The sequence below is a fragment of the Apus apus genome, chromosome 27 (genome assembly GCF_020740795.1).
Source record: "Apus apus isolate bApuApu2 chromosome 27, bApuApu2.pri.cur, whole genome shotgun sequence".
NCBI lineage: Eukaryota > Metazoa > Chordata > Aves > Apodiformes > Apodidae > Apus > Apus apus.
Window position 1 is genome coordinate 251,747 of NC_067308.1, and position 22,723 is coordinate 274,469.

Genomic DNA, 22,723 nt, shown 5'->3' on the forward strand with positions numbered 1-22,723 from the left:
GGGGGGGGGGGACGGGGACGGGGACCCCCCGAGCCGCGTCCCCCCGCGGGGGGGGGGGAGCAGCCCCGGGGGGGGGGGGGGGCTACGGGTGGTGTCCCGGGGGACACGGGGGCACCAGCCTGTGGGGAGGGGGACACGGGGGCGGGCGCGGGGCTCTGCCTCCGTTCCCCGCCCCCCCCGGCAGCGCCCACGGGGCCGATTTTCAGCGAAAACCCGCCGGTTTTGGGGCCGGCGGGGCGCGCGCGCGCGCGCGGCCCCGCCCCTTCCGGAGGCGCGCGGGGTCCGCCGGGCCGCCAGGGGGCGCTGTCAGGCGGCCCGGCCCCTCCAGCGCCTCCCGCCGGGCCCGCCCGCCCCGCTCAGGTGAGCCCCGCGCCGGGAGCCGCGCCGGGCGGGACCGGGGCCGGGGCCGGGGCCGGGGCCGCCTCCGCCCGCCCGGGGGGCCGCGGGTTTCCCCGGTGGGTTTTCTGGCCGCTCGGGGGGGCTCGGTCGCCGTTCCCGGCGCACGGCGCTGCCGCCTCCCGGCGGGCCGGGCCGGGCCGGCGTCGCCGCGCAGGAAATTCACCTTTTGCTCCTTTTTTTTTTTTTTTCTTGTTCCTCCCCCTCCCTCCTCCAGCCGCCGCCGATCGTCCCCGGAGCCCCGCGGAGCTGCTGCCCAGGATGAGCCGCCCGCGCTGCCCCGTCCGTCGGCGTCCCGGAGCGGAGAGGCGGCCGCGCGGGGCGGGAGCGCTGCAGGTACCGCTGCCGGGGGACGCGGGGCCCCGAGCTCCGCCGGCGCCTTCCCCGGGCCCCGCCGCGCCGGCCGCTCCGGCCCTCAGCCCCCCCGGGGGCGGTTCGGGTGGTTCCCTCCGTCCTCCCGAGCTGCCGTTTCTCAGCAGGCTCTGCCAAACCGCCCCCCCCCCCCCCCCCCCCGCTGCCCCCCGCGCGTGGGAATTGCCCAAAATATCTCCTTAAAGGCCGGGGTGTTGCGGGAGGTGCCGCTGAGCGGCGGTTTGCCGAGATGTGCGTGTCCGGGGGGGTGGGGGGGGGGTTGGACCTCTCGGTGCTTTGTTGTTGTGGGGTTTTTTATTCCATACGGAACTTCTGCTTCGAGTTGGCAGGGACTTTTGAGCGCGATCAATAATACCTGATCCCTCTCTTTGCCAGCCCCCGCTTCCTTTTAACCCGTGGTGAAACTCGGAGCAGCGCGTGGGGAGGGCTCTGGGTGTGGGTCTGGGGGGAAGTGCTGGTTTCCAGCACCCCCGGGGGGCCCGGGGAGAGGCTGTGGCAGAGGCTTCCCCTGGGAATGCCGAGGGATCTGCTCCTGGGGAGTCAGCCCCGGCCTCTGCTCCGTGGAGAGGATGGTCTCCAACTTCTTGCTTGGGAACGGGGTTGGGATTTAAGGTGTGCTCTGTGCATCCCAGCTGATGGTCAGGAGGAGAGGAGCTGCCCTCAGAGCCAGGGACGTGGGGGTCCTGCCTTCCCTCCTCCCGTGCTGTCTTCACAGCTCATTTCAAGTCCTGCTTTAGGGAAGGGCTCCGGGATGACTGTGGGTACCAGCAGCACTTGGAATCCTGAGTTTACATAAACGAGCGTGGGAACTTTGAGGCACAAAGCACCTTGTGATCACTGGGAGGAGGAAACTTCCCGTGGTGGCTGGGCCAGCCTGGCTTGTTTAAGGCTTTGGTGTGCTGGGAAGCAGGTTGCTGGGATGGGAGGGTTTGTCCTTTCCTGCCCAGGGATCCTAATTAAAGCTTCTCAGGTGTGAGGGAAGAGGATAAAAGGTTGGAGGTGTTGGTGTGAATAACTGTGGGATGAGCAGCAGCTGTGGTGTGTGTGGAGGGGGCTGCAAAGAGCTGCCTGGCCTTCTGCAGCAAAAGAAACCTTTTCCAAAGGGCAGGGCAGAGGGATTTTAGTGCTCCCACAGTTATCTTTTTTTAAGTAGGGAAATTGCTGGTGGTGCCATCGGTCTTGGGCTCCAGGCTCCTCCCTGATAATTCATAGATTTGCTTCCCCTCAGCTTTTGGTTCCCTGGCGAGGTGCTGGTTCCCTGGCAAGGTGCTGCTGAACTGATGGGGGGCAGCCCTGGAGCAGCAGTGGGGGTTTGTGGGCAGAGGGTGACCTCAGGGACACTCAGGCACCGTCCCCTCGTGCCTCAGTTTCCCCAACCTCTGAGCATCGAGTTTGCAGAGGGTCCGGAGGGGCTCTTTGAGGGGCAGGGGCTCTCCCCTGGCCGGGGGTACTGGCAGGGCCTCCTCCTCCTCCAGCCCCCAGCCCTGCCCTGGTGTTTTCTGTCACGTTTTCTGCCCCATCCCAGCTCCTGGGGCCTTCCATCAGGCTCAGCAAGATGTCGAAGGCCGTCAGTGCTGAGCAAAACAAAAAGTAATGCAGCATAATAGAGACCAGATGTCTTGGTGAGGCTTCATCCTGTCCCCTGGTTGTTTGCCAGGGCTAATATTTCTTATTCAAGTCAGGCAGGAGAGAGACTTTTCTTTTTTCCTGCAAAGCCCCAGCTCCCTTCCCGTAGCTCTTCCTCTGCTTTTGTCCATCCTGAGGGAACTCTGGAATCTCTGCACCCACATCTGGCTGCTCCCTGGGTGCTGACAGGCTCTTCCCTTCCTCTCACATTGAAGCACCAACCTCGGGGCTGTTCCACCGGGGAGAAACTTGGCCCGTTAGGGCTGTGGGTGGAGGATGAACCACATGAATTCAGCTCAGCCTGTTTTCCAGACGGGATTGCTTCATTGTCTGCAGCTGATGGGGTTTGTATCCCCGCGGAGCTGGGATGGGGTAGTTATGCTGAGCCTGGAGAGGTAAATAGTGTGTCATGATCTGGGTGACAAATGGTGACAGGAATCACGGGAAGACGTGGAGGTGCTGGAGCTGGGGAGCCTGTTCCCTCCCTGGGAATTACAGGGAGCAGAGCAACGTCCTTGGTGGGCCTGGGCCCCATTCCTGGGATGTCAACCGAGAGGGTGCGTGAGTATCGGGGGGGGGGGGGGCTGAAGAGCAAAATAATGCTGCTCGAAAAGGATTTAAAAACAGAAAAGCAGCTCCTGGGTTTGAAAGGCGAGGCTGCGGCACCACGGTGACCCTGCAGGCCCAGGGGTGGATTGATCCTGCCCAGCTCCTTAATCCATCCTTAACCCACTCAGCAGTTGGGAGCTCTGGCTGTTTCCCCCCCCAGGCCTCCCTGGCCTGGCCAAGGTGCCAAAGGATCCAGGAGTTTGGGAGCAGCTCCACTCACCAGGACTTGGGCCGTTGGGATTCCCTGTGCGTGAGTAGGGCAGGTTGGATCCAGCCCCTCCTGAGCAGGAGGAGGTTTAACACCTGGAATTGCAGCACCAGGCTGATCCAGGCTGCCCTGGATGGGGTGGGATCCTGCCCCCCTTCCCCTCCACAGCCTGGCAGGGAGGGCTCCTGAAACCTTCCCCTGCACTGGATGAATCCCCTGGGGCTGGGGAAGGCTCTGCAGGCTCTGGGGTACTTCTGCACCCGACGTGTGGCTGCAGAGCCACCTCTGGGAGTCTGGCAGATGCCACCAGTAAATGTGTAAGTTATTTTAATTTTTCATCCCAGTTGTCTTGGGGTCAGTGTTTGAAGGACCCCAGCAGAGCTCTGTGTGACTGCTCCTTGGGCCGGGCTCCACTCCTGCCTCCTCACATCCCGAGTTCCACCCAGGATCTCTGTTCTCCTGGGGTTAATTTAAAAATTAGATGGTCTGGGGCAAGGCTGGGCTCCCTGAGAGGGAAAAACAACTTCCCTCAGCTCGCGGGGTCCTTAGGATCTAATGACCACAAGTATTTGAAGCATGTGGGATTTGTACCAAAGGGAATGGCGGGCACAGAGGGAAACGTTGTGTGTGGACGGGGTGAAAGATGCGATTCACGCGGGTTCAGCCTGAGCTGAACTTTGCTCAGGCTTTTCCACCTTCCAGTTGGAGCTTTAAGTGCTTGGAAAACAAGAGGAGGAAACTGGGCTCTGGGCAGCGGCTCTGGACACACCGACCTCCTTTTCACTCACTTGGAATATTTAGGAAGAAATGCCAGAGGTTTCCTCGCCCCTTTCTCCCTCCTCAGGAGCTGTAATTGCTTGTAAAAATTAACAGATTAAACCAAGTCATTAAATTAATGGGGAAATACCTCGTTGTGAGACCCCAGCGGTGCAGGGGCCGGGGTTGTGGGGGAGCAGACGGGCAGAAAATGGCTCAGTGAACTTCTTTTCCAAAGTCAGAAATTTTTTCTCCCGTGTTGGATGTGAGAAGCAGGAGGGGACTGGCAATCTGCTTGCAGGGCTTCAGGTTTGTGAGGGGCATTGTGCCCTCCTGCCTTGTTGCAGCGTCGGGGCAATCCAGGGAAGCAGTCAGGGCCCTGGGGATGATCTTGGGGTGAATCAAGTGCTTTATTTTATTGTTAGAGGGCGATTTCACTCAGCACTGGCCGCCTTTCTCTTCGCGGGTCACCCACGGAGATGCAGCACTGTTCTTTTAGTGAGATGGGGAACCAGGAAGTGTGTTCAGTCCTTCATTTACCTCCTTTTAAAAACGTAATTAAGTGCTAATCGTTGGCGAGGATGGGCAGGAGGGTCTGGGCTTTGGGGACAGGGACCTTGTGGCCACAAACCTGGTTCCTGCTTGGGCTCTGCTCACTGGGGTCTCGCCCTGGGAGCTCCATGGCCTCTCTCAGTCGTGAGGGGAAGTGAACTGAGCAGAAGATGAACGTGGGGGATGATCTTCATCTCCTTGAGCGGGAAGCGGAGCCACGGGGCCTGCCCAGCCCCTGGTCCCAGGCGGTGCAGAGTCCCTGGGGGGAGAGCACAAACCAGCCTGGCCTTTGTTGGGTTTTTCCCCCTCTCGCATTCTTGGCTTGCTCAGTTTTTTTATCGTCATGGTAACAGGGAAATGGTGCATAATGGCTGGTAGATGCTCACAGCTCTCTGTCAGCTCTGGGTGGAAGGGGCACTGAGAAGACCTCTCAAGCCCAACATGACGTTGCACCAGGCTGGCTTGTGTTGGCTTGGAGCACCTTCCCTCTCTAGGCTTCCAGAAGAGGTTGGCACCAAACGTCCCCCCAGCTCTCCGTTTCCCTTGAGGCGTATCCCCACGTGGATCCCTGTTTTCCCACTGCTGGGCTGGTCTCCTCACTCCTTTTTTGTCTTCCTTTCCTTCCAGCTCTGAAGCGCGCGGACCCGCCGCTGCTATGGGAGACTCTGTTGGAGACCCATCCCGAGGGACAGGCTTGGAGCCCCAGGGGAATGGCGGGACCTCCCTCAGCGTCATCACGGAGGGCGTCGGGGAGCTGGCGGTCATCGACCCCGAGGTGGCCAAGAAGGCCTGCGAGGAGGTGCTGGAGAAGGTCAAGCTGATGCACGGCGTCTCCTCCGACAGCTTAACCAGCCCGGCCGATGGCGGCGAGGCCGAGCGCTCCCCGTGTCCCGCGGGGGACCTGGCCAACGGGGACATCGGGGAGGGCTGTGAGATCAAGTGCTTGGATGATCCTCCAGGCACGGGCTCCAGGATCCAGGAGGAGGACGAGACCGTGGCCAACACGGTGAAAACCGCCCGGAAGCGGCAGAAGAACAACTCTGCTAAGCAGTCCTGGCTCCTCCGGCTCTTTGAGTCCAAACTCTTTGATATCTCCATGGCCATTTCATACTTGTATAACTCAAAGGAACCTGGTGTGCAGGCTTACATTGGGAATAGGTTGTTCTGCTTTAGGAACGAAGACGTGGACTTCTACCTGCCGCAGCTGCTCAACATGTACATTCACATGGACGAGGACGTGGGGGACGCCATCAAGCCCTACATCGTGCACCGCTGCCGGCAGAGCATCAACTTCTCCCTGCAGTGCGCCCTGCTGCTGGGCGCCTACTCCTCGGACATGCACATCTCCACCCAGCGACACTCCCGCGGGACCAAGCTGCGGAAACTCATCCTCTCGGACGAGTTGAAACCAGCTCACAAGAAGAGGGAGCTGCCATCCCTGAGCCCGGCGCCCGACATGGGGCTGTCTCCTTCCAAAAGGACTCACCAGAGGTCCAAGTCGGACGCCACCGTCACCATCAGCCTGAGCAGCAATCTGAAGCGCACAGCCAGCAACCCCAAAGTCGAGAGCGAGGAGGAGGTAATGTTGGGGTTCTCCAAGGCCCAGCCTGCCTGGGAAGGGCTGCCCCAGGGCCGGGCTCCTGCTGTTTGTTCCCATCTCACAGCTCCTCCTCTGCCATGGAGCTTTTTTTTGTCCTAGTTGCTACAGATGGTTGAAGTTTTGATTCCTGTGCCTCGAAGCAAACGGAGGCGCAGCGGTGGGTCGTGCTCCAGGGTGCTGGGGCTCCAGGGGGGAGGTTTCTGGGCTAAGGGGAAGGGGGGACGTTGGGTGGCTCCAAGGTAAGGCAGAAAGCAGGGTCAGGAGGACCGAGTCGCTGAACTCCCACATGGTTTGGGCAACTCGGCCTCTCTGTTTTGCAATCTGCAGCCATCTGAGCACTGCTCAAAAACTGATTTCCTCCTTGTCCCGACTTGCTCAGATTTAGCAAGGACGAGGTTTATCTGCAGGCAGGGAGGCCCTGGGCAGCTGGGAGCAGGAGAGCAGATAAACCACCAGCTCCACTGTCCTAGAGCCCCAGCCAAAAGCAGCTTGGAGGCCTCCCACCCTGCTGGAGGGCTGGGAGCTGCAGCTCTGGGGTTTGTCCTGTCCCAGCTCTGCTTTGGATTTCTGCCTTTTCCCAGCTCAGAACCAGTGGGAAGCTGGGCTTTCCCTGCCGGAGGGGCTGGGCGGGGGGGACACTTCCAGTTCCCAGGGTGCTGATGTTTTAACACCAAAGCAAAGAACAATTCCACAGGTGAACTCAGGCACACACGTGTTGCGTGTCTTGCAGCTCCCCTGGGATTTGTGGTGTTTGGTTTAAAGTGTCAAAACGTTCTGGGCACAGAAGTGGCTTTGGAGCTGAGCGGCCGTTTCGGGACAGCCAGTGTTTCTCCTGGAGCAAACGCAGATTATTCATTTCCCAGATCTGCTGACACAGAGACTTTCAGAGCAGAAGGACGAGCAGCGTCCTTGGTGGAGGGATGTGAGGGTGGAGGGATGTGAGGCTGCAGGGAAGAAGCTGGAAAGCAGGAGTTTTTATTTTGCGGCTTTGTTTGTGAAGGGCTGGTGGGTTTGAGCAGGAGGATCAGGCTGGGATGGGGAGAAGATCAGGGCTGGGTGAGCTGGTGCTTGCTGCAGGTTTGGCACCAAACCAGAGGAGAACAACACTTATTCCCTGCCCTGACTCCAGAGGTGACCTGCTCCCCGGGGAGGGGGTTCACCTCTCCAGTGGGGATGGCTCAGAAATGGCTCATAAATCCAAAGTTCTGGTCCCAGTGGGGCTTGGCAGCCACGCTGACCAGGCAGCTCCTTTTCTGGGTCATCTCATGTGGGTGAGACTTTGGAAGCCACTTCCCTGTGGCTCCGTCTGGACACTCCAGATCTCGTGACTGCTCTGGAAGGGTGGCAGCATTCCTTGGCTTTCCTGCCTTGCCTGAGATTCCCCCTTTCCCTTGGCTCCGTGCTGGGTTGTAGATCATTGGAAGGGGCCACGTGCTTTCCTGCCTGTCTGCTGAGCTTAGGGAAGGCTCCTGGGGATGAGGAGGTGTTGAGGTGGGAAGTGGCGGGTGTTTGGGCTGGTTTCAGCTCAACCCACCCTGTCCCACTCCCTGGGGTTCTCAGGGTTGCAGTGTTTGCTGATGGGTGAATTAATCTTTTATGTCTCTGCCCGTGGGTGGAAAACAAGGAGCTGGTGGAGAGCAGGACAGGCCGAGGTCTCTCTGCTCACCCTGCCTGCAGCTGCTTCAATAATGGAAACTGAAGCTTTGCATGAATGATGGATGAAAGTGGAGCTGTGAAGGGTTCCTCCTGGCAACGACTGAAATGTATTTTGATCCAGGGGCCGGGTGAGCTCTTCACTCTCTGCACAGCAACAGGGACACTTGGGGTGCTCCAAGAACTTCCCTGGCCTCCCAGTATCCCCAGCCAGCTCCTGGACCTCATTTAAGTGCTGGATCTGATCACTCCTCTTTGAAACCAGCAATGGGTGGTGGTGGGTCCAGGCAGATCTGGTGTAAATTGTAGCAAATTCTGTAATTCACTACTTTAATCTACAAATTGACTCTCTTACTGGAGCCTCTATTGAGGCAGTGGTGGCACCATGTTCCCTTCTCTGCACCCCCTCTGTGCCTGGCTGGGTTATTTTCCCATCAAATCTTCTCTCCACTGAACAGTTTTGGCTCCTTCTGTTTCCTGTAGGTCACCTGCTCTGGACTCTGGGCTTGTGTTTCTCCCCTGGACCTTTGGTCTATGTCTTTCTTGGATGTGGTGCCAGGTCTTCCCTGTTCCAGGTCCTCCCTGTTTCAAGGCTCTTAGAGGTGCCTCTGTCCCTGCCCTTGGGATTAGCTGAGTCAGACCCGGAGCTGGGATTAATGCTGCTTAAAGGCTCCTTGGATTTAGAGCGTGGTGGGGAGCAGCTCTGAGCAGTGGTCACCCCTGGGATGAAGCTGTCCCTTTCCTGGTCACCTGCAGCTCTGGCACTTGGTTTCTGGAGAATAATTATTCCCATGAGGTCTTTTAAGTTCCAGTTGTCACTTCATGCTGCATAAGCACCGAAGAACAGGCAGGAGAGGTTTTATTTCAATGCTGTTCGTGCTGTGGGTTTTTAATCCTCACCAGGTTGTGCAGCTGTAACGTCATCCCAGGACCTGGTTCTGATGGTATCGGCGCGTTTTGTGTTTGTTACTTTTCAGTTCAAGCCCTGCAAAGGGAAGGCTTGAAGCTTCTGTCATCTTGGGTCCCTCCAGTTGGTGGTGATGGGCTTGGCCATTCTCCCAGCCCAGCTGTGTGTTCTGCCAGATCCAGGTGTGTCTGGTTCTCAGATCCATTTACAGACAAAGGCTGGATTAGTTTAGTGCTGGGGCTGCTCTGCACTGAATTTTCCACCTGAGCAACTTGAGAACTTGCTGGAACCTGATTCTGGAGCAGGGCAGGCTGAGAAGGGTTTGTTGTAGGAGATGGTCTGAGATGCAGTGGCCGTTGTCCCAGTGGGATGCTCCTCTCCTTCCTGCTCCCCTCCTGGTCTTGGAGCAGAACAGGTTGTCCCCCTGTCTGGTCTCCTGCACTTTACCCTCCCTGCCTTTGGGGGGTGGTTTCTCGCGCTGCCTCCTCCACAAACCCGGTGGGATTTGGGATTTGCCATCAAGGTGCAGCGAGTTCCCGGCTGGGGTGGGTGCACAGGTGGGTTCTGCTGCCTCTGCAGGTGCCTTGGCCTCAGGTCCCCAACCCCTCCAGGGATGGACGAGCCCCCCTAGGGTCTGCACCCCCCGAGCTGATCGGCTGCGTTGGTGTTTTTGGGGAGGGACGTGCCCGGGATGCGCCGCCGCTCCCTTGGTGTTCCTCACTGGGCTCTTGCTTTTGGAAAACACTTTCCAAAGGTTAATTCCCACCACGGGGCTGTGAGCTCCTTCCCTCCCGTTCCCTCTGTGCTGGGTTTGCAGCGGGTGCTGATCCACAGCTGATGTCCCTGCCAGCTCCCCTGGTGACCGTGGTGTCCCTGCCAGCGTGGCAGGGCACAGCACCGAGGAGCCACGGGATCCTCCTGGTTGGGAAAGACCTTGAAGATCATTGAGTCCAACTGTTAACCCTCTGCTGAGGCTGGTGCTAAACCCTGTCCCTAAAAAAGTAATAACCTGGGGCTGTGGTGACAAGTCCTGGACTTTTAGTAATTTTAGCATTAGGGCAGAAGCCTCAAAATTTGAGACCTTGGATGGGACAGGGAGGATCCTCCCTGTGTCCTGCTGCCTCCCACTCTGGTTTAACTCCCAGGGCTGGGAGGAATAAATCACACTGGCTGCCTGGAGAGGTGTGGTTCATCTCAGGTCCTTCATGAGCCAAGATCAAGGTTCAAAATATGCAGAGCAGGGGGGGAAATGGCTTTTTTTCTTTTTTCTTACCACCTGGATTGAAACCAGTCGTTTCTAAGCGGGAATAATTTGCTTTAGCTGAATCCAGCACCTGCCCAGGGCTGGGCTGGTGGTGCAGAGGGCTGGGCAGACTTCTCCCTGTGAACAAGAACGTTTGGCTGAACTGGTTCCACTTGTCATGTAAAAAAAAAAAGAAAAAAAAAAGAAAAATTAATTAGAAAGCTGCTAGTTGAATGTTCAGTTAAGAATCCAGGCTGGCTGCTGGAAGGCAGCAGCCTCTGCAGAGCTGGTGTCTCGCTGCTGACTTGGGGTGCTGGTGTGGGCAGGGGGGGAGCAGCTTTCACCCCCCCCAGGGGGTGGGTTTTATTTCAGCAGCAGCCACGGGGGTCTGTGGGCAGATCTGTCCACGTTTCTGCCCCACGTCGCTCGCAGGCGGCTCTTGGCTCTGAAAGCTGCTTTTCCTTGGGGGTTGCTCAACACACCCAACCTGGGCTTTTGCTTTCCAGCCCCCGACCCTGCCCTGCCTCTGCCAGTTGGGTGTGGAGGAGTGTTGGCCCTTGACCTCTGGAATTGCACCTCCAGCAGTGCCAGCAAAGGTGCTTTTTCAGGCAGAGCTTGTTTCTCTGCCACGATAAGAGCAGCTCCTGGAGAGTCATCTTGGATGCTGCTGTGGCAAATCACTGAGGGGGCAGCACTGCTGGGTGAGCCACAGCCCCATGGATGGGGCTGAGTTTGGAGGTTTTGTGTCTTCTCTGCATCATCCCCTGGGACCTGGATTTCCACTTGGTCATGGTGGCAGCAGCCACTCGAGTCTGATTTCTCCAGGTAACCTGGTGTGATGTCTTGCAGCCAGAACTTCTACTTTTTCCCATAACACAAGCAGGGCTGGTGAGGATTGTGCCCCAGGGTTCCAGCAAGATGTCACAGGAAGCTTTGGGATGGCTGGAGCAGGGGTGGGAAGGTTTGGGGGATGTAGGATGCACCTGGAGGAACCCAAACTTCTCTAGACCTGCTTGCAGGTTGAGCTGCCTTCCCCCTTGGGCTTTTCTCTTGGGGTTTGCTGGCTGGCTGCTGTCAGACCACCTGCCCTTGCTGGGGAAATCACCAGATATGGAATAAAGGCCCCAAAAATGTCTTTCCACGAGTGGGCAGTGGGTTTGGCTGCCCCAGTGTGTCCTGGGCAGAGCCACACTGTGATGAATGTAGGGAGCAGGGAATGACGGAGCCCTTGGGGCTGTGGGGGTCCCTGTGCAGCTGTGTCCTCTGGCCAAGCTCTGCCCCTCATTGTCCTTTGGAGTTGGGGAGTGAAGCCACCTCTGAAATGGCAACTGCTGGAAGCACAGGCAGGGGGGAGGAACCTGCTCCAAACATGTTCTGAGCTGCTGAGATTATGCCAGAGGGTTTAGACACTGAGCAGGAGAATTAATTCCCGCTCTGAGTTGGTTATTCCTGTTCTCCCGATGATCCAGGCCTCGTGCTGGGAGCAGGTTCTGCCAGTCAAGCCTGGAATGATGGGCCTGGTCCAGCTCAGGAGCTGCTGGTGCAACAGGTCCTTGTCCAGGAGATCAAAGCTCCAACGGGTCAAGCTGTGGTTTGCTGGGAGAGTTGGGATGTGGCAGTGGGAGCTCCAGCTTCCCTGCTCCATGTTGGATCATGCAGGGGTTCCTGCCCCCAGTGCAGCATCCTCGGGGGAGTTTTTTCCCCATGAGCCTCGTGGGGTCTCAGCACTGTTGGGGTTTCTCTGTGGTCTGCTGGATTCCACCACGGTTGTTCCTTGTGGACAGGGTGAGCGGGTGGGATTGGTGTGTCCCTGTAATTAACGCACTAAACCCAGACCCGCTGGTTGCTTTTGGAGAAGGGAATTTTTAAAACCAGTCTCACCCAGTCTCAAGGGTGTGAAGCTTCGTTGTGTCTCTTTCTGGCATGAAAACTGTGGATTTATGGGCTCTGAGGCTGGCGTTGGGGATGGGAGCAGCTTTGGGTGGGTGCAGGGACATGAGGTCGATGGTTTGTGCTCATCAGCTTCCACGTGCCGATAGTTTGTCCTTTTAATCTTTAGGAACGTTTCAGTGGGGGGTAGTTTTATCTGCTGAAATTAGAGACTAAATTAGAGTCTGAGGGAGAAAACAGAAGCGTTTCTGTTGGTTGGAGAGGCTGGTGTTGGAGCAGAGCAGGAGCTGGGGTGGCCAGGATCATCCTGAGCATCCCTGCCTGCCCCCACGGCTCCTGCCTCTGGTGTGAGCCAAGGAGGGCAGAGCTGAAGCCTCAGTTCCACTCCTGGGGTAGAAGAACATTTTAAAGGATGTAAATGGGGAAAATCTGTGGGGGGTTTGGTGGCATTTAGAGATAGGACCTGTGGATGAGCTGACAGCCTTGCTCCCTGTCTGGTGGCCTTGGCTGGAGGAGGTTGAGATCCGTGGAATTGTCACGTTCCTCTGGAAACATCACGTGCTGGTTTAGGTGCCTCTTCCCACCCCAGAGCCCAGGGCAGCGACAGTGAGATGGGTTGGGGAGGGGGGAAAACAGTCAAATACTGCAATGAAAAGTGACGGTTTTGAACCTGGAGCTAAACTATTGCTTTTTCTCCCCCTTCTCCCTCCTTCCTCTCTCTCCTTTCAAACAAACACCACCCCCAAACCCGCCAACAAACCCCCCTTTCCTCCGTTTCCCAGGAGCTCTCCTCGAGCACGGAAAGTCTCGATAAGTCACTCTCTCCTGTAAGTGGCCCGTTCCGTCCCGCGCCTGGGCTGCCTGCCTCCCCCACAGCAGCATTTCCTCTGCTACCAAAAACACCAAAGCCCCCCTGGCCACGCACCACCAGCAGCTCCTGTCCCCAGATGTCCCTCCACCTGGTGTCTGCACTGCTTGAGCCCCCAGCCAGGCCAAGGCCACCGCCCCCCACCCGCCGGCACCGCGCTTTGGGCAAATCCACTCGTGCTGGTTTGGCTAAAATAAACCCCCCAGGGGCTGGGAGGTGCCCTGGGTGCTCATTTCCATCCTCCTCACCCCCCAAAAAAAAGGCAGAGAGGGAGAGAGAAGCCCTCATGCCACCAAGGAGGGAGGGAGTTGGCTGATGTGCCCGTTTTGGTCGGAGCAGGCGCTGACCTTTGCGTGGCGGCGCCCGCAGCTGGAAGAGGAAATGCTGTTTCCTTGAGTTGTGCTGCAAAGTTCTCTGCCAGATGAGATTTCATTTGCTTTTTCCACCAATCATTGGTTTTTTCCACCCCCCCTCTGTGTGTTCGACTTTGGTCTTTCAATCAACACCCAGCGTTTCCCTCAGAGAGTGTTTTTCTTTCCAAATGAGTCTTTTTCATGACTTCTATTTTTCCCCAATCAGTAGCATCTTGCTCATCTGTGCCACTTTCCTGCTGGTGGGTGTGTGTTCTCCTCTGGGATTCCCAGCGGGCTCCACACGTTGGATGTGTAGTCCATGGTCAAAACCATGTCCCTGGGCAGCTCTGCCTCACACAGACCATCCTCCAGGACGGGCCTTTGGAGCCTTCACAATTCATTCCCTGACTCCATTCCCAGCTCTCACCCCTCTGGGCCTTCAGAAGGGAAATTTTCCCACCTTCTGTGCAGGCAGGAGCCTCGGTGCTGTGCACACCTTCAGGGCACGAGGTTTCAACCCAAGCACACCCCAGTGCAGGCTTCTCCTTTTTATAAATCTCCTCCAGCTCCTCTGGTTTTAAGAGCCAGATGGGATGGTAGATGCTCGGGCACTGTGGGTGCTGGCGGGTGGGTTGGTGGGAAGTAGGACACCAGGCTCTGAGTGAGTTTCCCACCCAGCTTTAGGGCAGTCGCTTTGGTTTTGTCCCCTCCTGCTCTTCCTGGCCAAAGTCTCATCCCCTGGTGCTGTCAGTCTGGTGCCAGCTCCTGGGCACTGCAGGTTGCCATCACCTCAGCCACCTCCACCGTGTCACCCAGGACCAGCTGGTGGCAAGAGAGACCTTTTTCCCCAGCCCAGGCTGTTTCTTCAGGCAGGGGCAGCTCCATGAGGCTCTTTGTGAGGGTTTGTGCCACGTTGATAAACCCACTGTGGGCCCCACCACTGAGCTGTGAGTGACCTGCCAGGGCAAGGGTGGGAGCTGAGGGGACCAGCAGCAGCTCAGGTCCTCATTGCTGAGTAGTTTCCAGCTCAGAGCAGATCAGGTGGGTCTCGCTCCCATGGGGCTGTGGGCAGCAGGAGTGAGAACAGCCACGGTTTTGCTGGTTCAAGCTCTGAAATGATAAATTGTGGTGGTTTGAGCAGAGGAGAGATGGGATGTCAGGGTGAGGACAGGTGGAAAGCATCCAGATGGGAAACACCTACATGGTCCCTCTGGATTTTGAGATGTTTAAACCTCACTCAGGCAAAACCAGCTCCATGTGAGGGCTGGGAATCTGGAGCAGCCTTGTCGTGCTGCCTCCGGCACCACCAGCCAAAGCTCTGCCAGCCCCTCACACAGCCTGGACTGGCAGCTGATCCATGTCACCATCCCTGCCCAGTCCTGGAAAGCTGTTTGAACCCATGTGGGGAGAAGGACACCCCTGGAGTGTCTCTTAGCAGAACAGAACCACAAACTCTGCCTAGTTTAGGAACAGGAACGTGTTTTTTTTTCAAGCGCTGCCAGTGAAATGTTTTGCTGTAGTAGAAAGTGGAAGGTAAATATTTGTGTTGGCTCAGGGCAACAGAAGGATCCTTCGGGTGGTGGGATGAGGGAAGAGCAGCTTCCATCCTCTTGGCTTTGCTTGGGGACTGTGATGTCCATGAGCTGGGACAGCAGCAGCTCCAGCAGGACCAGCTTTGAGCTCCCGGGGAGGCTGGAGACGTTTCTTGCGGTGGCTCAGCCAGGCCCCAGTGCAGCTGGTGCAGTTCTCCAGAGCTGTCTGTCCAGAACAGGATGGGGAACTTCATGTCCAGGGTCCCTTGATAATGCCAAAGACCAGAGCAGAGTTTGGTAGGATGTCTTGGAGAGGGATGGGACGGGGAGGATGTTTCCTCAGCTGGAGGAGCTGAGACCTGAAGGTTTTCAACCAGAACACGGACATCAGAGGTGCAGAATGGTCATGGAGGTGTTGGGTTGCTCCTGGAGCTGGCACAGCTTCACTCTGCTCGCTGTAAACCAGGGAGAAGATGCTTCAGGAGATGCTTTGGGTTCCCTGTAAAGGACACGTGTGCTTGGGAGACACAGGTTGATACTGGTCTGAATCAGGACTTTGGTTGCAGTCGCTCTACCTGGGCTTAATCCCAAATTCCCACCAGAAGGTCCTTAGAGAAGCAGGGACCTCTCAGCCATGCAGGTTCAATGGAAGAGCTGTCAGAAGGAGCAGAGCATCCTTGGAATATCCTCTCACTTTTTGCAGAAATTGGATTAAACTCAGTGGAGGGAAATGGCCCCTTGGGTGAGGGAGGCCCTGGGGCCCGGGGGCAGAGCAGGGTCTGGCCAGGACCGGGAATGGAGCTGGTGCTGCTGGGCTGTAAATCTGTGCCCTCTGCCTGGCAGGTGCCAGGGGTGTCACAGCCTCAGCTGCTGTGCCAGTGGCTCCTCCTGTCCCCAGGACACCTTGGCTGCGCTGGTGAGCAAGGTGGGCAGGAGAGCAGGGTGGAGGGAAGGACAGGAAGGATTTTTTGGAAGGATTTTTGACGTGGACTACAGATACAAACGCCCTTTCCCAGAAGGGAACCTCCAGACTGATCCTTCTCTTTTTCCCATCCCTTTATTTTGCTGCGTGGCCGTTCCCGGCTCTCCCGTGTTTTTTCTTTGCTTCTTTTTCTCACGCTCCGTAGCTTTTTGCATGTGCATCTCCAGCATGATTGTCCAGTGAGCACTTTGCAAGTTTAATCCCGCATCTTAAATGGCAAAAAAAATCAGCTGCAATCGTTTGTTGTTCTGATTGAAAAGCTTGAAGAAGCCGAGCAGAGCTCGGCGCGAGGTGCGGGGGGCGCGCCCGGCTCCGGATCGCGGTTTGGTCTTTGCAAAATGGTCGAATTGAGCCGCGATTGAGGCTTCGGGGCTGAGGGAACCAGAGCCTGGTCTGTGCTCCCTCTGCGGGCTCCGGCGGGGATGGCGGCGCCGGGATTCCAGGGGAGAGGATTTCTGGGCAGCACAACGGGAGGGGAAAAGTGCTCAGATCCTGCTCTGCTTCCGAGTGACGAGCCCGGCTCTCCGGTCACGGGAGCGTCATCCAAGAGTGGGGAGGAGGGTGGGAGGGAAGAGCCTCTGTCTCTGGAATTCATCCCGCCGCTGTCAGAGCCCGATTGCAAAACCCCTGGTGCCTTCACCAGCCTTTGTAACGCTCCCCCGCCCTCCTCCCCCAAACCTTTTGTTGTCCTTGTCCGTTCAGCCCGTCAGACTCGCCCCCGAGAGGGAGTTCATCAAGTCCCTGATCGCCATCGGGAAGCGCTTGGCCACCCTGCCCACCAAGGAGCAGAAGACCCAGCGCCTGATCTCGGAGCTCTCGCTGCTCAACCACAAGCTGCCGGCGCGCGCCTGGCTGCCCACCGCCGGCTTCGACCACCACGTGGTGCGGGTGCCCCACACCCAGGCAGTGGTCCTCAACTCCAAGGACAAGGTGGGAGAGCAGCCCGGGAGAGAAGGGAGCAGCTTTTCCTTGGAAAGGGGGGGGTTGCGTGGGGGGGTTTGTCCTCAGCGCGCCCCGCGTGGGGGTGGTGAGGAGAGGAAGTGCTTGGGGTGCGTTATGGCTTCCAGGGATGGGAGTGATGGGCAGAGGGATCTGTGTGGGCAGCTGGGAGGGGGAGAAATGTCCCTGAGAGGGACTGTTTCCTGAGGTGTGCCCTGTGGGGGTCTTGGGGAGGTCCAGCCCTGCCATGGAGGCAGGAAGGGACATCCCTGGGGCAGGACATCTCTGCATCGGGGCAGTGGCACAGCTCGGTGTCATCTGGTCAGCACTGAGGTTCCTGGAGGAGAGTTGGCAGTGGAGGGTTGTCCTAGACCCCCCTGGGGGCTGTTCCACAGCCAGGAAAAGCTCAGCTTTGCCCCCCAAAAAACCCATATGCCAAAAAATCCCCAACCCCCCCAGCAGAAAGGTCTGAGCTGCCTCCCGGAGCCGCCCGGCGGGCGCAGCGGCCGCGTCCCACTGACACCTGGTTCTGCTCCCCCAGGCTCCCTATTTAATCTACGTTGAAGTGCTTGAATGTGACAATTTCGACACAGCGAATGTGCCCGCTCGGATCCCCGAGAACCGCATCCGGAGCACCCGCTCGGCCGAGAACCTGCCCGAGTGCGGCATCACCCACGAGCAGAGGACCAGCAGCTTCAGCACCGTCCCCAACTACGACAACGACGACGAGGCCTGGTCTGTGGACGACATCGTGGAGCTGCAGGTGGAGGTGAGGCCGGGGCTGCCCCGTGGGGCTCGTCCCTCGCGGGCGCTGCCGGGGGATGTCTTGGTGTCCAAGGGTGGGTTGGACAGGGAGTCTGAGCGGCCTGTTCTGGTGGGACGTGTCCCTGCCCGTGCAGGGGAGTTGGAGCTTGATGATCTTCAAAGTCCTTTCCAACGCCAAACATTCTGGGATTCTGGGATCTGGTGCAGGCGGGATGGGAAGGCCCTTCCAGGCGGTGGCCCCATCCCAGCTCCTGCCTGGGATGAAAGGGGGGGTGGGAATCACCGTTCAGCAGCCACCACATCACACCTCATGTGCTTTTCCCTTCCCAGCTGCCAGAGATTCACACCAACAGCTGTGACAACATCTCCCAGTTCTCTGTGGACAGCATCACCAGCCAGGAGAGCCGGGAGCCGGTGTTCATCGCTGCTGGGGACATCAGGTGGGGCTGGCGTGGCCAGAGCAGCCAGGCCGTGGCTTTAGCAGGGTGGGTCATGCAAAAAAGGGACAGGGCGTGGAATTCCTGCTAGATTCCCAGGAAAAAAACAACCCATCTGCATGGGTTGAGAGGCCATGTGAAGCCTGGGCAGGGGATGTTTAGAAGAACCCTCACTAGAGACGTGCGAGAGATGCTCTGGGCTGGTGTAGCCTCCCCTCCTCAGCCAGGGATGTGCTTTGGGATTTGGGGTGAATCCACGAGCCTTGTTAAGTGCTTTGGGTCGGGGAGGCTCCGGGTGCTCCTGGTGATGCTGTTCCCTCCCTCCCGCAGGCGGCGGCTCTCGGAGCAGTTGGCACACACCCCCACCTCCTTCCGGAGGGACCCCGAGGACCCGTCGGCTGTGGCCCTGAAGGAGCCTTGGCAGGAGAAAGTCAGGTAGGGCTGGAGGGACATGGTGGCCTTCACCTTAGGTCCTGCTTGTCCCCAGACATGGTGTTGGGACACGGGGAGCAGTGGGGGTGCTGGAGGGAGCAGGAATCCGTGGCAGATTTGCTGCTCTTGGTGGAGGCTTAAGGGGCTTTACCAGGTTTATCGGCAGGTTTGATGTCAGAAGAGTTTGGCCTGGCCCAAAATGCACTCGAGTTGCTGCTCTGAGTTGTGTGTCCAACCCCCCCATTCCTCCTTCTCCCAGAGGGGGAGGCCTCTGGAAATGTGTGGGTCTTCTTGTCCACATTGTTCTGATGGAGGAGCTGGGGGGTTCAGGGAGAGTGAATTAATTCCCCCCAGCTGTTCTCGGGGAGGGCTCGTGGCTCGGGTGGGACTGGCCAGTAGCTGAGTGAGTGTCCATGTGCAGTTCCTGGAGCTCCTGCTGCTGCAGCCCCAGCTGAGCCTTTCCTTACCCCTGAGCCCCTCCAGGCTGACTCGCTGCCCACCCTCCCTTCCCTCACGTTCCCTCCTCACCCATTCCCTGCAGGAGGATCCGGGAAGGGTCTCCCTACGGCCACCTGCCCTCCTGGCGCCTCCTCTCCGTCATCGTCAAGTGCGGGGACGACCTGCGGCAGGAGCTGCTCGCCTTCCAGGTCCTCAAGCAGCTGCAGGTGAGAGGGGAGAGGAGCTGCCCAGGGGGCTGCAGCTGCCTGGGGCTGCCCCAGATCCTGAGAGATTTTCCCCCTCTCTCCTACAGTCCATCTGGGAACAGGAGCGTGTCCCGCTCTGGATCAAGCCATACAAAATCCTCGTCATCTCCGCCGACAGCGGCATGATTGAGCCCGTGGTGAATGCCGTGTCCATCCACCAGATCAAGAAGCAATCCCTGCTCTCCCTGCTGGATTATTTCCTGCAGGAACATGGCAGCTGCAACACGGAATCCTTCCTGACGGCCCAGAGGAATTTCGTGCAGAGCTGTGCTGGTTACTGCCTGGTGTGTTACCTGCTGCAGGTCAAGGACAGGTGGGGCCCTGCTCTGTAGCTGTGTCTTCTACTGGGATTTGTCATTTTGTCCCCAAGTGCAGCAGGGAGATCCCAGGAGCAGGGGATGCTGCTGCTCCCCAGGCCCTGCTCACGCCAAGTTGAATGGAAGCTTTTCCCTCTCCCGCACAGGCACAACGGGAACATCCTGCTGGATGCAGATGGACACATAATCCACATCGATTTTGGGTTCATCCTCTCCAGCTCCCCCAGGAATCTTGGCTTTGAGACCTCGGCCTTCAAACTCACCACAGAGTTTGTGGATGTGAGTGAGCAGGGGGTGTGAGGGCACCGAGACCCTGGTGGTTCTTGGCTGCTCTGCAGCCCCAGCTGCTCCTGGGACCCAGGGATGGGCTGGAAGCTGGAGGAGCCTTTTGCAGTGGGGGTTCACTCAGAGGAGTGAAATTCCCTAAAAAATCCCATCGTGCCCCTCCTGCTGACAGTCCCTGTTGTCCCCTCTGCCCCCACCCACACGTCCTCTCCCTGGCAGGTGATGGGTGGCCTGAACGGGGACATGTTCAACTACTACAAGATGCTGATGCTGCAGGGTCTCATCGCTGCCCGGAAGCACATGGATAAAGTTGTGCAGATCGTGGAGATCATGCAGCAAGGTAAGGGAACCCCCAGGTGCCACGTGTGGGGCTGGTGCCCCTCGCTGTGAGACTGACCCTGACACAGCTGGGGGAACTCCCAGTGCCACCAACCAGCAACGAGCTCCTGGGGGCTGCGCTCGCCTGCTCTCCCCCGTGCCAGCCCCTCTGCTCCTCCCTCCTACAGGGTCTCAGCTTCCCTGTTTCCACGGCTCCTCCACCATCCGCAACCTGAAGGAGCGTTTCCACATGAACATGACGGAGGAGCAGCTGCAGGTGCTGATCGAGCAGATGGTGGACGGCAGCATGCGCTCCATCACCACCAAGCTCTACGACGGGTTCCAGTACCTCACCAACGGCATCATGTGAAGGTCCCGCCCGTTCCCACCCATCAGCTCCTGCTCCTTCCCCGGGCAGGGAAAAAGAGTCTCAGCATCTTCCACCCCTCCCCCACCCCCACCCCGGGGCTGCTTTTTTTTTGCCAAGACTCCTCAACAAAACCAGGATAAAAACCAAGCAGTGGAAGCAGGAAAAAAAAAAAACAAAAACAAACCAACAAACCAAACCCACTGGTGAAAATCAAAGCGAAACGGATCATGGGGTAACGGCGGAGCCCGGCGAGGGGCTGTGGGAGGGGGAGGGGTCTTTTGCTCACCCCCTCCTTGCTGTTGCTGCCCCCTCCCCTCAGTATTACACCCACTGGTGTCCTGTGAACTCTCCCACAATCTCATGAATTGTTTAGGACCTGGGACACACACACACCCACCCACAGGCCTGGGCCCCCCCCTCGGGCGCCTGCAAGACTTGAGCCTTCAGCTGGTCCCACTTGAAGGTGGCAGAGGTGATCCCCCCCACCCCCCCAAGGCCCTTCCCTGCATGTCCCCCCCCCGTGGCTGCACCAGTCCCGTGCCCCCCTCACCCCTTTCTTTGTTTTTCTCACCCTCATTCCGCCCCCCCCCCCCGCCCAGCAGCGCCCACGGCCGGTACGTCAAGGTTGGGTTTGAGGCCGGTGCCCACCCAGGGTGGGGTGGTTGGAGCTCCTTTTCAGCCTGTTTTTGGGGTTGTTTTGGGTTGTTTTTTTTTTTTGACTCTGTTCCAGGAATTTGGGACTGTGAAGCTTCCCCCAGCCCTTCCTTCCCTTTTGCAATAATTTCTGGCTGCTTTTCCTTGCCAGGCAGGGGCTGGGGAGGGGGGGTGGGCTGTGGTTTCCCCCTCCTGGGTTTGAGCAGAAGCTCTGGGGATGGGACAGGAGGGAGCCCCGAGTCTCCGTGGGGAGCCCCAAGCCCAGCCCCCCGTCCCCTCCTGTTGGGGGGGGGCGGGGGGGGGGGTGTCACACAGCTCCAGGGGAGGGTGAAACAACAGCCTGAACGTTGTAACCCCACCAGGCACCCGGGCTCTGGGGGGGCCCTGCACCCCACCTCCCTCTCCAGCCCCTTTCTTTGCTTTAAGAGCAGTGACCAGTGACCCCCCCTCATATCCCCCAGTCCTGCTGGTCAGATGGTAACACCCCCACAGTGTTGTCCCCTCCCTTGTCCCCTTTGTGGCAGTAGCTCCCAGTGCCCCCCCATCCTCAGTCTCTTTGTTTAGCACTAATTATTTGTCATGTTGATTATTTAGCATTAAAAACCAAAACATTCTATTTTAAATTGCTGGCTGCCGGTGGCCAGGAACCACCTGAGGGGGGGGGGAAGGGTCCCAGGCCAAGGGCACCCCAAAACTGTGGTCACAGGCAATCACAGCCCTCGTTTGGGGGTCTCCCCCCCACTTCCCCACAGCTTTGCAGTCGGGGTTGGGGGGCTCAGAGCAGCCCCGGGGAAGCAAGGATGGGGGGGGGGACACTCAGCCCCTTCCACCCCCATTTTGGGGCGGGACCAACACCCTTGTGGTGGGGTGGGGGGGGGGACACCCCCCTCCCCAAGGCCACCCACAGGGCCAGGTAAGCACGACAGGGCACAGCAGGGGTTAAACCACTAAAAGTTTAATTGCATTATTACTACAAGAATAAAGGATACCTGAGAGCCGCTCGCAGTGCCCGGAGTTTGAATGTAGCATCAGCACAACTCCCCTCCCCCCCCCCCCAACCCCCCCTCCCAGGTACAGCCCCCACCCACCCTGGCCCCCCCCTGTGACCCCCCCAACTCTCTCTAAAGGCACTGAAGTGCTGGAAAACCGAGAAATTACAAAGCAGTTTTGTTTTGTTTTGTTTCCTTCCTCTAAAACTCGTAGAAACTTTAGGTTCTTCTCTATTATTAAACATCATTTACACGTTCACAGCCCCATGGGACGTAGCTGGGGGGGTTTCGGGGAGGGGGGGCACAGGGTTGGGGGTGGGGGGGTGACCTGGCCCAGGGGCTGTGGGACCTGCTGGTAGCTTTTGGTTGTTTTTTCCTTCCTTTTTATTTTAAAAGCTGCCCCCACCTCTGGGTGTCTGTCCAGCTGAGCCCACCTGCAGCCACGGGGGGTACTGGGAGGGATCCCCCCTCAAGCTTCCAGAGACAAAAATAAAGGGAGGGAAAAGAAAGAACAGAACCCAAGGCCCAACCCTGGCAAACCAGCCTTCCCCACCCCAGAGAAATAAGAACTAAAACCAACCCAAACCAAAAAAACAAAACCCCAGATCACAACAGTAGGTTCGCTTCGTCACTTTTAGTGTATGATACAAGTTTACACGGTTAGAGGGAATTCACAAGGGAAGGAGCCCGAAGTTAAGTTACTGCAATAATGACTCACAAACACCCTACCCCAAGCACAGGCGCTAACGAACAGAGCGAGGAGAAAGTTTCTTTTCCGGCTGTTTTGTTTTGTATTTTCTCCTTCCTGGGAGGTCAAGGGGGGGACGCAGGGACGGCCTCGCTGTGCTGGGGATCTGGGGCACAACGGGGGGAGCAGCTGGTGACACCGAGCCCGGGGTGGGGGTGGCAGAGCCCCTGGAGCTGAGCAGGAAGGGGGTGTGTGGGGGGGTTGGTGGCAGTGGGTGA

At 58.2% G+C, this 22,723-nt stretch overlaps 1 protein-coding gene across 3 annotated transcripts; it reads left to right on the forward strand.

The window, feature by feature from the left end:
* Nucleotides 1-321: 321 nt before the first annotated feature.
* Nucleotides 322-21,766, forward strand: PI4KB (phosphatidylinositol 4-kinase beta). 3 transcript variants are annotated; one of them, XM_051641284.1, is made up of 13 exons: nt 322-360; nt 614-732; nt 5,147-6,098; nt 12,595-12,639; nt 16,250-16,477; nt 17,028-17,255; nt 17,582-17,691; nt 18,019-18,123; nt 18,662-18,785; nt 18,872-19,137; nt 19,288-19,420; nt 19,646-19,766; nt 19,933-21,766. In XM_051641284.1, the coding sequence occupies exons 3-13, from the start codon at nt 5,175-5,177 to the stop codon at nt 20,112-20,114; spliced, it is 2,466 nt and encodes an 821-aa protein (XP_051497244.1). In that variant the 5' UTR covers nt 322-360; nt 614-732; nt 5,147-5,174; the 3' UTR covers nt 20,115-21,766. The 3 variants fall into 3 exon arrangements, with proteins under 3 accessions (XP_051497244.1, XP_051497243.1, XP_051497245.1); XM_051641283.1 differs by lacking the exon at nt 322-360 and adding an exon at nt 389-455; XM_051641285.1 differs by lacking the exons at nt 322-360; nt 12,595-12,639 and adding an exon at nt 389-455.
* The last annotated feature ends 957 nt before the right edge of the window (nt 21,767-22,723 follow it).

Coding starts and splice junctions, on each gene's coding strand:
- PI4KB (XM_051641284.1), top strand. CDS start 5,175: ATGGGAGACTCTGTTGGAGACCCATCCCGAGGGACAGGCTTGGAGCCC. Junction 18,124..18,661: donor CCTTGGCAGGAGAAAGTCAG/GTAGGGCTGGAG, acceptor CATTCCCTGCAG/GAGGATCCGGGAAGGGTCTC. Junction 18,786..18,871: donor AGGTCCTCAAGCAGCTGCAG/GTGAGAGGGGAG, acceptor TCTCTCCTACAG/TCCATCTGGGAACAGGAGCG.